Raw genomic sequence first — 17,987 nt, 5'->3', positions numbered from 1 at the left:
CTGCAGTATAACATTTGTCAGTCAAACGAGTTATTTCAAAATGGGCTTTTAATTCAATATACTGTTCTAAAATTCTTGTTATAGCAACTTCAATGGATAACCACCTTGTTTGACACGAATGAACTATCTTTTTCGGATCTGCACCATCGTTTATGGCACTGTATAAATATTTGAATTGATTTTGTCAGCTAGTGGATTTACTAAACCAATTATAAGTTTCAGCGATCATGAATTCTAGACTTCTAGGGAATGTTTCGCGGGTTGCATGACATACTGCTAATTGCAAAGAATGACATACGCATTTAATTAATGCGTATGTCATTCTTTACAATTGTGAAAAAGCTAACCATTCCTTCCGAAAATTTTGGGTATATTTCGTTTTGTTTTTGTCCGCCATCCCGTAAGGTAAGGCTTATGGCCAGTCCACCTCTATCGATAGAGAAAAAAAATATGAAACTGTGAAACGCTTTGAGCGAAATGAAAGCCCATGTGATATTGCACGTGCTACAGACCTAAATGAGGCAACGCCGAGAATTACAAAGAATGCGGAGAAAATAAAAACAACTTTCATAGCAGGAACAACTCAAAGTGTAATTAAAATCCATTAGATTAAGACACAAAGAATTGGAAGAGATGGAACGGCTGTCATCTGTTTGGATAGAAAATCAAACAAAAAACAAGTTTGCTTACGATAGAAGCAAAAGCATTAGCAATATTTTATTACGACCTTTACGTAATAAAAAAATACGTAATAATCGTAATGAAATACGTAAGTATTTTATTACGATTATTTATTGTGTTTGTATGTTTTGGTTACAAATGTGTGTTCAATCTTGGGTGGTCGGCACCTAACCCAATTTTTCCCATAGGGCCTGTTGTTTATATTGCACGAGGGTTTCTAGGAATACAACTATCGTGCTATACGAGGACCTGACTATACTAAGATATTATTACACTGTGGTTATTAGAAATAATTATTACTTACTCTTATTACTTATTGCTCTGTGGTTATTAGAAACGTTGAAAGAGATGTCGGTAATTCGGATCGCATTTCTTAGAAGCCAAACAAATACGACGAAGAAAAATTATCCAATGCCATTCCTTCGCGGTTTCAAAAAAAGGCGTCATTAGAATTTTTTCCACATTTTTAGATTTGATCCAACAATTTTAAGCTATGACCCAATGATCAGGTCGTTGTTCCCTGAGCGTAACTACGTAAAATTGTTGGGGTTCTCCTCAGGGAAATCCAGAATAACATAAAACCGATTCGTCGCTTTATAAAAAAATAACTATGAAATATGATATACCTACTATTTCAATTATGAATTATTTTTATTATTAATTAAATAATTAATTGAACAATTAATTTAATATTTCTTAAATGAATATTTCTTAATTTAAATGTTACATTGCCAAAATATATAAAATGCTAAACATTTAAACTCTTCCCGCTAAAAAATCCGCTATCCGCTATTTCATATTTTTATCCGCTAAACCTGAAGCAATTCCGCTAAATCTAGCGGGAAAACCGCTAAAATGGCAACACTGAGCATACCTCGTGGGTAGCACAGTTGGTAGGATCGCCACACCGGGTGGAAAAGACCCGAGTTCGAATCCCGTCGATGACGAGAGGAATTTTATGGGTATTTTTCACAACATGGCTGAGTTTGTTGGTCTCAGGCGAGGGTAGCATGGTTTTTCCCCCGGAAACTAGGGGAAAAGTCCAGCAAACAGAAAATAGACCTCAGAACACACAATTTACAGAGAATATACATGGAGCAACATGGCCTTAATTGCCGATGCTCCTAAAACCCAACAACCAAGTGCATATGTGCTTATCTGAGGATATTTTCTTCGAATAAATGAAAATTTTCTATAAATAAAATTTCATGTTCCTATGGCTGTTCATTTCTGGTTTACAGCAAAAAAAAAAAAAAAAAAAATCATGGTGGCCCAACTAAAGAATCACCCTATATGATGACTAATATGACTCGCAGAAATTCCAACAGGCATTGAATCACTTGATAAATAAACCAGTAATTAATTATTATAGATATTACTTAAACCACTGAAGTGTAGTCAGTAGGAAATTATTTCTTGAAAGTGAGATTTAGGTCAAGGTCACACAATTAGAAATCAGGCATAACCTTAATTGCGTTAATAATCAAAGCACGGCAGATTGGAGAAGTAGCTCGGTATAGTGGTGGAATTCCGATCCTGTTAGCCAATTCCAAATATTAGTTACAATTATGTGTTGGGAAACTTAATTCTTTATAAGCACTTCCTTATTGTGATGAGCTGATCTGGGTCATATTATATTTGATCAAAGAGGAAGAACTCAGTATTTGCTGTTTGGCTTCGAGCAATAACGTTCCTTGAGACCTCGTACTGAAATCAGGCCATATTTTCAAACGAGCAGGTGTGACCTTACCTGTAAGAGTCGCAACATTCTAATCTCTTATTAAAATGGAAAGTTGTTTTTAATCCAAGAGCTATAACACTATTTTAAGGATAGGTTATGTTAGGTATGTGTGTTAGGCACCAAAGTGACTAAGGTTAGAAGATATTAGTACTGTATATTGTGTTAGTAATTGCGCTGTAACCTTCGGTCAGTTTGCTGTTGGCTACGAAAAACCCGAGTTTCCGGAATAAATAAAAAAAAAAACCACGCAACCTCACTTGGGTTCTATAAAAAGCTCATAAAAATTTTTCGCGTCGTTAACAGGATTCGAACTCAGGCTTTTTCCACCCGGTGTGGAAGGATGGTGATTCTACCGCGAGGGTTGTTTTACGGTTCTAAACGATAGGGTATTTCATTATTTATATTCCATTAATAGCATCTTTATTCGATTCGCAATATTAAAAACAAAGAGTGATTATCATTGAAGTACATCTGTATCACTTTTAGTGATGTTTTATTTCTTTTAGCAACCAGTACTTCATTGGGCTTTTACTTTCAAAGCAGTAAATAAAATGATTTCTTCTACTTTATATAGTTTTATATTTTATTTTATTAAAATCTTAGATTTTCTCGTCAGTGTTTTGACTGGTGGACAAGTTAATTGTAAGGTTATGAAATGTTTTGGATCAAAGAATTAATTTCCGAACTTCGTATGGAAAGAAGCAAAGTTGTTCCTCGTGTCATTTTAAAGTAAAAGGTGTATTCTAGCGCAGCTGCTAAACAAAAAAAAAAGTTGTATGGTGTATATATATTTTATTGCTATTGTCTCGTGTTCAGTCACTTGCTATTATGATTCCAAAATCTGTTAATATTCATATAACTCTTACTCTATCTAAGCAAACATGTCTGACATTGCAGCTAAGTCGTTTTAGGATAATCAAACAACGAGTTTAAAACAACTGACATTTCCGTTCATTATTAAAGAGTTCCAAAGCGGATTTGTGCACAAAGGCATGAAATTTGCTGTCAAGCACACGTCAATGATGGTGTCAACATAAATGATGGTGTAAGGCTAATGGTATTGCATAATTTAAACTAATCCTCCACCAGCAGCGCAATCATATTATTTTAATGAGAAAATATCGAAGGAGTGGGAATAGGGGAGAGAGACAGAAACAGGAGGGTTTAACATATTTAACTATACTTGGGTCAAAGTTGTGTATCTCTTTTGAGAGCCAGAAGTTAAATGTACAAATACGATAAGTTTTGGTACGAGGTCATTGTAGAAACTTACCGCTAGAGAGCAGCACATCCTCCAAATTGCCTAATCGCAGAAAATAGCACATCTTGTTGAGGCCTAGTCTGAGTAGATAGTTATAGAAAGGCTGGCCAGTTTGTTGTCTGACTGGCTGGGGACGACTGTTTGTCCTAGAGGGCGCCACCACAAATACGGACTGTAAATATAAAGAAACCAAAGGTCAGAGGAGAAACTTATAATTCATTTCGTTATAGTCTGTAAAGATAATTCTTATGTGAAAATAATGTAAGTGAACAGTACTCACAGCGTGTTTATTTTCAGTGGACATTAAAGTGAGACTAAAAATAAATCTCTTGTTAAGATGGTACTGTACAAAGAACTTCGGATGTTCCACATGCTCATTCATTAAACTGTCTGCCTGTTTTCTTTATTCGAGTTTTAGCATGTCCTCATTCCGACTATTATTTGTAACTAGGATTCATTTTTATTAGTGTTTCCCCGTAAAGATCTTAAAGATAACGAGGTGTTTTGTAGGATGTAAAAGCTATATGGGAAAGACTTTAATAATAAAACAACGCGCTTTACCTCAGTTGAATGCATGAGACTTGAATGCATAAGGGAAAAGTTTTGTAGGGGTAATTATGTTATAAAATCTCCCTACCATCTAGTAGAGAAACATATATGAAGTAGCGTAGATACCATTTATAATCCAGGGAGGAGCAAGTGCCTCACCTTTCGACGTCTCTTTTATGACAGCCCAGATGAAAACTCGCTGAATTAGAGACTTCCTTGTAAGAATTCCTTCAAAAGACTCAAAATGTTTATTTGGTTGCAATGTTTAGTATTTTGACAATCTGGCTGTCGGCCTTCGTGAAACTCTCCAAACACTTCAGTATATTTTGGAAATACGAACTGTAATATGATACCAATGAATTTCTCCGGCGGATATTCTTGCTATTGTACAATTTTAGGTGCAGACGATTCAAAAACTGATCCAGAAAATATGTTAGCAGAACCTAATAAGATTTCCTACCGGTCAGCTGATCACCTGCCCTCAGCAACATTGCGCGAAAAAAAGATACGGAGATCTATCCTACTGATGAACCCAATGTTCTGGATTGTCGCTCTTCGAGCGAATGTCTATCCAATCTAACATAAAAACCAGGATGCTTCCTAATATTTGATAGGAGTGGAGACAGCACTTCTCATACATCTGTCTTTTGGATCGCTACGTACATGTCGATAATGAGTCTTCAGTGTCTCGTAATGAATAAAGTACTGCACATGGGTAGCAGTAACTCCAGAGAAACGTACCAACTGTGTAGTACACTCGGGGTGGTAGAGAATGAAAAGGACCTGGGGGTTATTGTGCAGTCAGATATGAAGTTTTCTGAGCAGTGCAGACAGGCGGCCAGAGCAGGTCATGGGGTCTTGTCAATGATATACAGGAATTTCGCTAGTAGAGAAAAGGAGGTGGTTATCCCTTTGTATAAGGCAATGGTGAGGCCACGCCTTGAATACTGCGTACAGGTCTGGAGGCCTCATTTTAGGAAGGATGTAGAGTTACTAGAAAATTTTCCTTTAGTCAGTGGGTAGTTGATTGCTGGAACAAACTTCCACTGTCGTGGAAGTTGATAACTTAAATAAATTCAAGGAAGAACTGGATAAACTTTTAGAGCCAATGGATGAGTGAAATGAGATTTTTTTTTTTTTTTTTTTTTTTTTGGGCCGATGGTGTATAAGCTTGCTTTCTTGCATCATATGCCTCTATTAATGCTAATATGAAATGCACCTCAAACTTTGTAATTACGTAACACTTTTATAGATATCAATGAATTAAATAACAGAGTGCAAATATTTCTCTTGTAACTTACTGGTGGCGGACTGCTAATCCGAGAGTACGTCGGTCTGTAAAAAGGCGTTCTTCTTGGTGCTCCATCCACAACATGGATCAGAATCCTCTCTGGCGTTCTTGTCCTTCCTGAAAAATAAACATGTAAATTTTTCTGTTTATACTCAGGCACGACAACCAAGTCAGTAGAGTTTACAATAAATCGTCAATACAAATGTTTATCGTATTTAGTAGTCACGGGCTTGAACCCCGGTTCACTCAAGGAACGCGTGCTATGCACTTTCGCTCCTGACCACTGGGCTACCTCAGGCGTATCTTATTATCATCATAAAAATTACTCCAAACATGATGTTGAATTAAATGCCCTCAAGGGTAGTAAAGACACTGGTTATAATCACCAATCTCCTACACTAGGTGGAAAAGGCCTGTGTTCGAATCCCGTTAATTACACGAGAAACTTTCTTTTTTTTCAAATTGTGGCCGAGGTTTCATCCAAAAAACAAACGGGCTGACCAAACGAAGAATACATTGAAGACTCACAGCCTCAGTTGTTTTGGAAACTAATCCACACCTAACGTGATCATGAATAAGTTTTAACTAAACATTTTGCTCTGACTGGAAAATTATTCTTCTATCCAGAATAAGGAACTGCATTCGGAAGCTTTCAATTTTCCTTTTTCAAGAATACACCAGTTACATCGATATGCAAAGACTAAAATATGATTCACCCAACGTATTTTTCAGATACTATCCTGAACAATACGTGGGGCGAATCATATTTTCCTGAAAACAAAGGGTAGAAAATCTTTCCGAAACCTAATTCTCCAGTTTGGATAGTGCTGGTAAGAATAAAGGGTTTGATTAATGTAGTTGTTTACACCGGTGTTCAAAGAAAGTGCATCACCTAGAAATTTCACATTTCTAACCATTTTTCGCGATGGAATGTTACATTAATGACTAGCATCACAAATAGAAATATAAACAAAAGATATTTATTAATAGTTAAGGCAAAGCTAAGTAATATTTGACAGATGCTCTCAAAATATTCCAAAACGAGCATTTGCAACCTTCATACAACAGTTTTGGTAAACACGACAATTATGGCTAAAATGTTGTTATCAGAAGCCCTCAGTTTGCTTCAGTTTATCATTTTAAACGGAAAACAAAATTAAAAGTTCACCAGGTGCAAACTAATATTTAGTTGAACCGCCTCTGACCCTGATGACAATAGCACACCGTCGAGGCATTGACAAGTTCAATTTCTGAAGATAATCAACTGATAGTTCGTGGTTCCAAACACGAATTATGGCTTCCTGAACTTCACGAAGAGTCTTTGGTTTCTTTCTGGCAACTGCAGATTCCACACGATACCAACAGTTCTCTATAGGATTCAGGTCCGGGCTGTTTCCTGCCCAGCTAACAGTTGTAATGGACCGTTCTTCCAACCATTTTTTCACCAGTAACAAATGTAAACACATTACTGTTGAACCTCTAATGCAGAAATGAAGCTAAAGTAACTATAGAAGTGCCTACTTACACTTTTCGCCCGATGACAAGGAGCAGAGTCCTGAAAGATGCATTTACTTGGCAGGTTGAAATGGTCTCTAATGGTTGGCAGCAATTTGCCTTCCAATATAGCCAGGTATCCATTGACATTTACGGAACCTTTTATAAACTGCAGGTGACATACTCCGCGATACGAAATGCACTCCCATATCATTTGGCTGGTAGGGAATTTCACTGTAGACACCATACAGTGTGGATGGTATTATTCACCACGTCTACGGCGAATCGTTTGTCTCCCATCAGAGCCATGCAGGTTGAATTTCTTCTCATCCGAGAAAATAACTGACTTCCACTGCTCGAGGGTCCATTTGACACGCTCCTTACACCAAATTAATCGGGCCTTTTTTTTTTCATTTTTTTTTTTTTGTGTGAGGAGGGGCTTCTTCTTAGGACGACGGGTTACAAGTCTATTTTTGAAGAGACGTCTTCTGACTGTTACTGCACTTGCTACCACTCCTGTTTGATCTTCCCATTCTCTTTTCAGCTCAGATGAAGAAGCTTTACGGTTTTAATGCATAAGAGCTTCAAAACGTGGTCCTGTTTTGGCGTAGAGACTCGTTTGCGTCCGGTTCCTTTTTCCTATCAGCAGAACCAGTATTCTTGAGTTTGGAAAGAAATCTACTCACTGTCGACTGATTAGAAGACATTCTATAAGCAATATGACGGGAAGAACATCTTTCCTCACGTAAAGCAACGACAGCACTCTTTCTTCGAGGCGTCAACTGCACGTAACTCGCCATGCTGACACAAGCAAGGAATTACTGCAACTGTTGCAGAGCGTGCTTATATAGATGAAAGTAACAGCTGATGCAATATTACGTCATCACCTACGCGTGTCAATCTTATCTGATGCAAGCTGTAAGAAATATTGCCATATACAGTACTGTACTTACGTTATTCAGACGACAATTGCAACTTTAAGGGGTGATGAACTTTCTTTGAAAACCAGTGTATGTTCATAAGGAATTCCCATTTATTATCCATCTATTTCGAAGTGAATACCGTGGAAAATACAAATGCTTCTGCCAGATTAAAATATTTTAAATGACCCACTATAACAATTTTCTTATTTTTCATTTCATTCCCTGCTAGTTAACTTTAAAATGCGGCTTCTGCCACATAAAACGATTAAAACATAACCATAACAGAGAGGTTCAGATGGATTTATGACTTGTATATCTTATATGTTCTAAACTCACCGAGTTTTAAAATTATTTTAGCAAGAACCATCAGGTATGTTAATTTGGTTAAATAGATAAATCAGACGTTTTTGCCTTATTTTAATTAAATATTAATCTTGAATACTTAATTCAAATAACAATTACGCAGAAATAAATTCGTCCATCCCGCTAAGATTTATTCCAAAATTCAGTAGAATTCATGGTTAAGGTTTTTGTCCCTTTTTTTAAAACTCTCATTTTACTATAATTTCCATAACATATAACTTATGTGTTAAGAAAGATAAAACAACACACTGGTAATATATGACACATTTTTAGCTGAATAAACGATATAAATTCTAAATGACATTGACATAAATACTTGTTAAAATTAATTGTAATTATTGTAAAGTATAAGAAAGCTTCACTCAGATTTCGACACATAAAGGACCACGATATTAAGGACCTCTAAGAAAATCCATGTAATCAAGATTCAACAACCTTCGTTAGTAGGTCATCGGAACATTTGCACAATAAAGATACTAATCGAAAATTTCTGAGGCATTGAGGGAAAATAATTTGCGAGATTCGCAGATTAGGAGAGACTCCAAAGTGTTGACTGAACAAATTATGCATGAAGGACGAGAGTCTTCATGAGAGTTTCCAGTCTAGGAGGAAATTCTTTTCGCTGTTGCTAGTCAATAACCCACACATGAATACAGTGTACGCTTAGCGGGCTTTAGACAGATTTAAGAATATCATTGTGTTAAAGGAAAGCAATGAAAGATGCAAAGAAAATAAGGAAAAATAAGGCTTGAGAAAATGTATCAGGAAAGTAAATAGTAAAAAAAAAAGTGAAAATGAAATCAACCAAAAGAACAGAAAAGAATAGAACAAAAGAAAATAATAACTGATTATGAATAACCATTTGCTTCTTGGTTAATGCCCCATTACAGAAGTTAAAATTTTTCAGTTTCATAGAAAAAGGAAGCATGGAAGGTTTTATGCGGCCAATTTTAATGTCAACATCGTTAATGCTTGGGCACAAAAGATAACTATCCTGCTTGCAAGAACTTGAAACAGTTTTAATGAAAGTTTACCCGACCTATATACGTTTCTATAACTCTAGTACTAAATTATCATCGCATAGGAACTTGGAGAAAGCAGATCACTTAATGTTTGACTAATTCTTCATCTCTGGATATCGTGAGAGAAAAAATAAAGAAAGTCCTGTTGCGCATGGAAGACTACTGTACAAATTGGAGCAGAATGGTATTAAAGGTAAGTTGCTACAATGGATAAAAGGATGGTGAGCGGGAGAAGACAGAGGGTGGTAATTAATGGGTACTGCTCTTCGTGGACTAATGTTATTAGTGGAGTCCCACAGGGTTCGGTGTTGGGTCCTCTGTTGTTTTGTATATTTATCAATGATATTCATGAAGGTATATCAGGCTTAGTGTCGAAGTTTTCAGATGATACAAAGGTTGGCAGGGTTGTTAATGACAGTAATGGCAGTGTGCTACTGCAACAGGATCTAGATAATTTGGGCAGATGGGCTAAGAAGTGGCAACTGAAATTTAACCTTGACAAATGCAAAGTACTGCATATGGGTAGAAGTAACCCCAGAGAAACGTACCAACTGTGTGGTACTACACTTAAGGTGGTAGAAAATGAAAAAGACCTGGGAGTAATTGTGCAGTCAGATATGAAGTTTTCTGAGCAAAACCCCATGACATGCCCTAGCAGACAGGCTGCCAGGGCAGGTCATGGGGTTTTGTCAATGTTATATAGGAATTTTACTAGCAGGAAAAAGGAGGTGATTGTCCCTCTGTATAAAGCAATGGTCAGGGCACGCCTTGAGTACTGCGTACAGGTCTGGAGGCCTCATTTTAGGAAGGATGTAGATTTGCCTGAGCGTGTATAGAGTTGTTGTTGTTGTTGTTTATGGGGTTTTAAGTGCAATGGCTACTTAGGCCATATTGCACTTAGAAAAGTGGTTCATACTGCCTGTTTGTTTCATGTAGAAGCAATTAGAAACGGCTATACATTCCTATTTGTTTTAGGAAGGAGAAGAATTCTGCGATGTTTGATTTTTCGCCTATGATATGGCTAAGTGACAATGGTACCTTTAAGCTTGCTAGAGAACTGAATGACATTAGTCGAGCATTATGATACAGAGTACATTCTAGAAGTATGTGTTTCACTGTAAGTGGTGTATGACAATGATTACACTCAGGAGGGTCATTCCCTGAGAGGAGGAACAAATGAGTTAAATGAGTATGACCGATTCTGGCTCTGGTTAGGATTACTTCTTCTTGTCTGTTAGTAATGAGGCTAGAGGCCCATAATTTTGGTACAGGTTTAATTTGAAAAAGTTTATTATGAATTTGTGCTTGCCATTGTAGAGTCCATCGATCTTTACATATACTTCGGATCTTCATTTTATAATCAGTAAACGGTATTAAGAAATTTGTTGGGGCTGCTCTAGATGGATGTTTGGCAGCATCATCCGCAATTTCATTTCCTGGTATTCCAGTATGACCAGGTATCCAGCAGAAAATAACTTTTTGTTGGCACTCTCTCAGACGTATCAACTCTGTTCTAATGAGCTTTAATAGAGGGTGAGTAGACGGGGAATTGTTTTGCAAGGCTGATAAGGAACTCTGCGAGTCTGTGTAAATTAAGCTCTTTTGAATTGACATATGGAAAATACTTTCTATAGCAAGCTTTATGGCATATAATTCAGTTGTGTAGCTACTGCACTCTGTTGGGAGAGATAGAGAAATGGTAGCATCTGGGAGTACTACTGCTGCGCCTGATCCACTCTCAGACTTCGATCCATCTGTATAAATTTTAGCGAAGTCAGGATAACGTTGAGTATGCGCTATGTGTAGCTGCTGGATATTAATATCTGATAGAGAGTGTTTACCCCACTGGTAGAAATAATTGTCACAAGATGGTGTGATGACAGACCATGGAGGTTCAGGATCTATAGGATCTCGTAAAATTTTATTGAAGTGTACATCCCAATCTTCTGCTAGCTGTTTTAACCTAATACCAGCAGGCCGAACTGTCTGTGGTTTGTTTCTGTATAAGGTCATAAACTGTGGATTGTAGAGTATTGGCCAATTAGGATGGGTCATCTGGCTTTGGATCTTGGTTGCATAATTCAGCAGCAGCATCTTTCTCCTGATATTTAGGGGAGGTTCATGAGCTTCAACATACAAGCTTTGCACTGGAGATGTTCTGAACGCACCTAGTGCTGTTCTGAGAGCTGAATGTTGAATAGGATTGAGGCGAGATAAAGCGCTCTCCCTAGCAGAATCGAAGACAGGGGCACCGTAGTCCAGTCGAGATCTGATTATGGATCTATATATATGTAGCAGGCTTTGGCGATCTGCTCCCCATGTTGTGGCTGATAAGACTCTGAGAATGTTCAGTTTTTTTTGACAAGTAGTCCGGAGATGTTCAATGTGCTTTTGGAAATTTAACTTATTGTCAAAGAACAATCCCAGTAGACGAGTACAGTCAGTTATGGGAAGAGGATGGTTATTCAATTGCAGCTCAGGTTCAGGATGCATATTGCGTCTAGAGCAGAAGTGTATGGCAGTAGATTTCTGGCTGGATAGTCTATAACCATTTTGTGTCATCCATGTCAGGATGCGATTCATTGATATTTGAAGTTGGCGTTCAATGTAATGCATGTTTTGAGAATGACAGGAAATCGAGAGATCATCTGCGAAAAGGTATGAATCCACCGTTTTCGGAATGAGTTCAATTATATGGTTTATTCTCATTGCAAACAAGGTAGCGCTGAGAACAGATCCCTGTGGAATTCCTTCTTCTTGGATAAAGATTTTAGAGAGGGTTCCCCGATAACGAACTTGAAAGGATCTCCGTTGAAGAAAATTTTGGATAAAATATGGTAAATTACCTCTCAGGCCAAGAGAATGTAGATCCTTTAAGATTCCAAAACGCCACGTAGTGTCAAAGGCTTTCTCAACGTCAAGACAGACCATGACGAGATGTTCCTTTTTGATGAAAGCATTTCTGATATTTGACTCAGCTTTGATCATAAGATCCAAGGCGGATCGGTTTTTCCGGAATCCAAATTGTTCTTTATTTATCAAGTTTTGAGACTCGAGGAACCAGGTGAGACGGCCATGTATCATTTTCTCAAGAGTTTTGCTGAGACAGCTGGTGAGGGATATCGGTCTGTAATTTTGAGGAACCGAATGATCTTTACCGGGTTTTGCAATCGGTATTACATAAGAATGACTCCAGGAGCTGGGGAGGGTATGTTCAGAAAATATTCGATTATAAAATATGAGCAGCGAAAACAGTGATCTTTGATCCAGATTTCGGAGCATTACATAATATAACCCATCAGGGCCAGCAGCACTGTTTCTTGAGTTGGTAAGAGCTTGCTGTAGCTCGAACATGATAAATGGCTGATTATACGATAAAGCAGAATTGTCAGCGTAATTCAGTTTGGATCTCTCTGCAACGGTTTTACGTTTTTGGAATGATTGATCATAAGCATTACAAGAAGACAACAGAGAAAATACAATTCCCAGTGCATTTGATATATCTGTGGGATTAGAGAGTTCTTGTCCATTCCAGTTTAGTAGCGGGGTGGATAGAGGAGGAAATTTATTGTTTAAACATTTTATTTTTCTCCAGATTAATCTGATATCGGTATTTTTATTAACTGATGAGGCGAATTTAATCCAAGTTTCTTTTTTTGCTTTGCGTCTGATGTAGCGAGCTTTAGCTCTGAGCCGTTTATAGTTAATAAGATTGGGGGTGGTAGGATTTTTGCGGAAAAGATTCCATGCTTTGTTTTTCTCTTTTTTTGCATTATTGCAATCTTCATTCCACCAGTAATTTAATTTTCGTCTATTACTTGCTTGATATTGAGGAACTGCGACGGATGCAGCTGCCAGCATTTGATTTGTGATATGCTCAGTAACGCTATTGATGGAACCGGACTGAATGATATCGTTGTCAAATGAGATGTGCGATCTGTATTTTTCCCAATCAGCCTTTGAAAATTTCCATTTAATTGGACTTTCTATTGGGTAGGAACAGGATGTTTGAATTTTGCAGATTAATGGATAATGGTCACTACTATAAGGATCATTCAGAGGTATCCAATCTACACTTGGAAAGAGGATTGGGGAACATATGGAAAGATCTATAGCAGATATTGAGCCAGTAGGGAGATGCACATATGTAGGAGACCCAGTATTCAGTAATGTTAAATTCTGCCTATCAATCAACGTTTCGATCAGCTTACCCCGTCTGTCTGAGGTGGGGGAACCCCATAATGGGTGATGTGCATTAAAGTCTCCTAGTAAACAAAACGGTGATGGTAACTGCATAACAAGATCTTCAAGTTCCTGAATAGTATATTGATGATTGGGCGGAAGATAAATGGAAGCCAATGTCAAAGTAATACCACTAACAACACGCGTGGCAACAGCTTCTAAGGATGTTCGTAAGGGAATACGTCTGGCGGGGATGGTGGAATCCACGAGTATCGCTACTCCGCCATGAGCGTTATTAGACACAGTCCTGTCTTGCCTGAATACAGTGTAATTTTTGATTGAGACTGAGACCAGTGATGTCAAATTAGTTTCTTGTAAGCACATTGCAAGAGGTTTATAGTGATGAATTAATTCGTATATATCATCTAGGTTACTGCGAAGACCTCTACAGTTCCATTGTATAATATGTTCCATTATTTGGTTTTGTAAGAGGAAGCTGAATCTGTCTGCTTTTTATGCGTAGGTTGTTTGTGACGGTCAGATTTAGATTTTTCTTTTCTAGGAAAAGAAGGGCGTCCTGAATCATTTTTATCCTCCATGTCTCCATCTGCATATAATTCAAGAAAATCTTCTTGGTTGGGCATATCATCTGTATCCATGCTTGTTGGTTGTTTCACCTCCACACTATCTGATTTATGTACTTTTTCTGCCACTGTATTGTGGGTTAGGTTTTGAGTTGGAATTGTGAGTGGCGTATTATTACTTTGGTCCACTAACTGTGATTCAGATGTAGGCTGAGTTGATAGTACGGATCGAGCCCAGTCGGCGATCGATTTATCTGGAGAGACTGACACTTCTGTTTGACATGCTACCGATTTGTAACTATGGGCAGCCGAAGCATAAGTAGTTTTTGGAATACTTGATTTTACTTGTCTTCTAGCTTCTTGAAAAGATACTTTATTTTCTGTCTTGTATTTCTGTATTTTTTTTCCTAACTTCCAAAGATCACAATCTTTGGAGTAGGCTGGATGATTGCCCTTGCAATTAGGACACTGCGGAGTTTGTGCCTTGCATTCAGATTGAGTGTGAGTTGTGCATCCGCAGTTTGGACATGTTGCATCTCCACGGCATGCTGTCTGGGAGTGGCCAAATTTCTGACATTTGTAGCATCTCAGAGGGTTCGGGATGTAGGGCCGAACACGACAGTTTAAATAGCCTGCTTTAACCGAGGATGGTAGATTCGGCGAACTAAAGGTTAAAATTATGCTACGGGTTGGGACTAAGATGCCGTCTTTTCGTATCATGATTCTCTTGGCCTGAGTTACATTTTGATCTTTTAGTTCCTGAATTATTTCTTCCTCGGAAACGTTCAATAAGTCCCATTCACTGATCACTCCCTTGGAAGAATTCAGGGTGTTGTGTGGAGTGACTTGGATTGGAATTCCACTTAAAGATGTAAGTTTTAACAGGAGGTCAGAGTGTCTTGGAAGAGAGGTCTCTATTAGCAAGTCGCCAGATTGAAGGCGTTTCACCATTTTTGGAGATGCTGCTGCATTTACAAGGCATCGTTGTATGATGAAAGGCGAAAGCTTGCTGACAGATTGTGAAGACAGAGAATGGATGATCAGGAAAGCTGGAGCTTCCTGCTTGTTTGCATCCTTTTTTAGTCTTTTCGACAATGAAAAGTCATGATCAGTTTCGTGGTTGTCTTGTTGCGAGCTCTTTGGCTCTAATCGTGGGAAGTCATTAGTATCCATGTTTACTCCTTTTAGCCCTGGGAGAAGTACTTTCTTCTCCCAGACTACCAGCCCCGCCACGTGGAGGCAGGAGCAGTGCCACCAGTGACCAAGCGGATATTAAGGTTAGTAGAGTGTGAGTATTTAATATAAATACTAAGAAAGAAAGGTAGATTCCCTTTCTGGGTTCTTACGTAAGACTTTTTAAGTGAAGAACCGCTTTAAGTGAACAAAACAGGAGAAAATCGTACAACAAAAAATAGAACTATATCACTTTCAAAGATCACTTTATGAGTCGCAGAGAAAAATCGCTTGTCACTATCGCTTGGCACTCGGGGCCGCGTGTATAGAGAAGGGCAACAAGATTGGTGAGGGGAATGAAGGGATCCTCTTACCAAGAGAGACTTAAGTTCTGCAAATTGCAGTGGCTGGAGACTAGGCACCTGCGAGGTGATCTGATTGAGGTGTATAAGGCCTTGAATGGATTGAGCACGCTCAATTCTGATGGGATCCTTCCAGTCGTTCAGATTATGAACCTAAGGGGGCATAAATTGAAATTAAGAAAAGACAAATGTAGAATAGATGTGCGGGAATTTGCCTTTAGCCAGCGGGTGGTTAATTTCTGGAACAAACTTCCATCTGTCGTTGTGGAAGTTGATAGGTTAAATAAATTTAAGGAGGAACTGGACAGGCATTTGGAGGGAATGGTGTGGGTTTTTTTTTTTTTTTTTTGGCTTATGCTGCATAAGCTCATACACTTGCTTTCTTGCATCACATGCCACTACTACTACTAAGTCATAAACCATTAGTATACCGAACCTTTTGTTGGATGAAACACTCAGCTAACGAGGATGCTTTTTTTTTTTTTTTTATTTTTTCCTACACCACAAACTGGAGGAAGTATCTTGGATATAGCTACAACCTGGTATTCCATTTCTATACAGAGACGGTTTTGGTTGGAGTTCAACTAACAACGGCGGATTTCATTTCAAGTTGAAAGAGATATATCACTGCATCAAATAAATCTATGAATGAATAATAAATCTCTAAATGATTACATGAAAAACTTTATATATAAATGTACCATAATATAATTTTGAGAAACCCTGTTTACTAAATTACAATCATCTTCCAATAGAAAATCCTAGATATTTTATTTTACAACGGATTTCTTTTGCTATTCACTTTAGACATGCTGCTAATCTCAAATCCGTATATTTTACATTTTTAATTACATTCCACAGTTTTATAGAAAACGAAAATTATTTTGTAATCACATAAATTTAAAGAACTGCCGCCACTACTGCGCACTATGTAAGATGGAAAGAAAAAATAATCATATCTGAATCGATATTTTATGGACTTTAATTGAGGCTTTTCTAAATCTTGTACATGGCCATTTTTCAAGTTCACTAATGTGGATTCCATTGTCTGAAAAGTATTATATCAAACAATCACTGCATACTATTGTGCATGAAATCCTTAAAATTGGTATTGCATCTAAAAAAAGGTAACTAACTTCTTCAATAAAAGGTGTTATTACGAAAGAAAAGGAAGATTTAGAAAGTGAGTTTAAAAAACAGATCCTACATGCTGTTATAGCATGTAGGACCTTTTTTAAACTTCCTTTAAACTATATGCGAATTTATATGGTGCCATATAAACCCAATAACCTCTCTCCTTGTAAAAAATTTCTATTCAATGACGTGTTAATATTGGGTCATGGCTCTTCGTTTTTGAAAAGGATGGTGTAAGATTTGGTTGAACTGCTTGTAGGTCAGCCAAATAATACGGACATTATCACTCTATACAATACGCCTATTCACATTATTGGAAGGCCATAGATACCTGCAGCCAAGGGTAGCAGTAAAGTTTATTACCGTTATTCAGGAATATACCTCACACTAAATGTTGTGAACAAACAGACACTTAATAATAATTTTAAAATTTCTAAAATTGTTCTTTCGTTGTTCATTGTTTTTCCATTTTGCCCTTTCTATTTTAATTTTTTTTTTTTTTTGAAATATGAAGTCACATTTTTTAAGTCAGGTGACACGTTGATACTCAACTTGCTCTGGCTCGCGAATTCTACAATATTGTTAATATGTTTCGTTTGCTGTGCCAGCTATTAATAACAGTGACTTCGAAAGGGTGATATAACTAGCTAAAATGACAAGCGAGGACGTTAAATTTTGCTGTCAAGCTTTTGGCCACTGTATAACCTCATAACCTATCATCACTGGCGTTTTGAAATTATGAGACACAGCTAGATTTGTGTTTCTGAGCAAGATCCGTTTCACCTTAAGCCCCGTACGTCTCTTGTTTAATGGATGACATGTTGATGTATAACTACGGGGGGCTTTGTAATGGAAGCTCGATTTATCTTGGAAACGCGAGGTTGTGGGAAAAGATGAGTCATCGTGTAGATAGAAAGCTTGGAACTTTGACAGCTATATCCAGTCACTATTTCATCGCAGGAAATATCCTCGGGAACATACGTTCCCTTGTTTAAAAAGTATGTAATTACTTACACACACACACTTCGTAGGTAAACAAGAGAATCCACAAAAGGCAAATATCAAGTTTAAAAGCACAAGTGTACAGATAGGAAACAAGAATCCTGAAGACAACACAATCCATCCCGATGCAGAAATCTGTGGGCAGAGAGAAACTTAAAGAATACTGTTTATTCACGCAAAAATAATCTCGCTGTAAGTGCTCTGTTGGCTTCTGACCGGCCAGTA

General features: G+C 37.6%; 1 protein-coding gene across 1 annotated transcript in view; it reads right to left on the bottom strand.

Annotated features, from left to right (window-relative positions):
• The window catches only part of LOC150078175 (uncharacterized), a 136,116-nt gene that overhangs the window by 91,397 nt on the left and 26,732 nt on the right, over window positions 1-17,987 (bottom strand). Inside the window, exons 2-3 of the mRNA XM_090384693.1 lie at window positions 5,534-5,640; window positions 3,696-3,855 (exon numbers count right to left, since the gene is read on the bottom strand). Of these exons, the coding sequence (XP_090240819.1) occupies window positions 3,696-3,855; window positions 5,534-5,640 (267 nt within the window). The remainder of the gene's footprint in view (window positions 1-3,695; window positions 3,856-5,533; window positions 5,641-17,987) is intronic.

Source organism: Mastigoproctus giganteus, chromosome 11, assembly GCF_048544385.1.
Source record: "Mastigoproctus giganteus isolate SK-2022 chromosome 11, ASM4854438v1, whole genome shotgun sequence".
In the NCBI taxonomy this organism is placed as follows: Eukaryota; Metazoa; Arthropoda; class Arachnida; order Uropygi; family Thelyphonidae; genus Mastigoproctus; species Mastigoproctus giganteus.
Note: the sequence above shows the minus strand (reverse complement) of the source record. Positions and strands in the feature narration are given on the sequence as shown.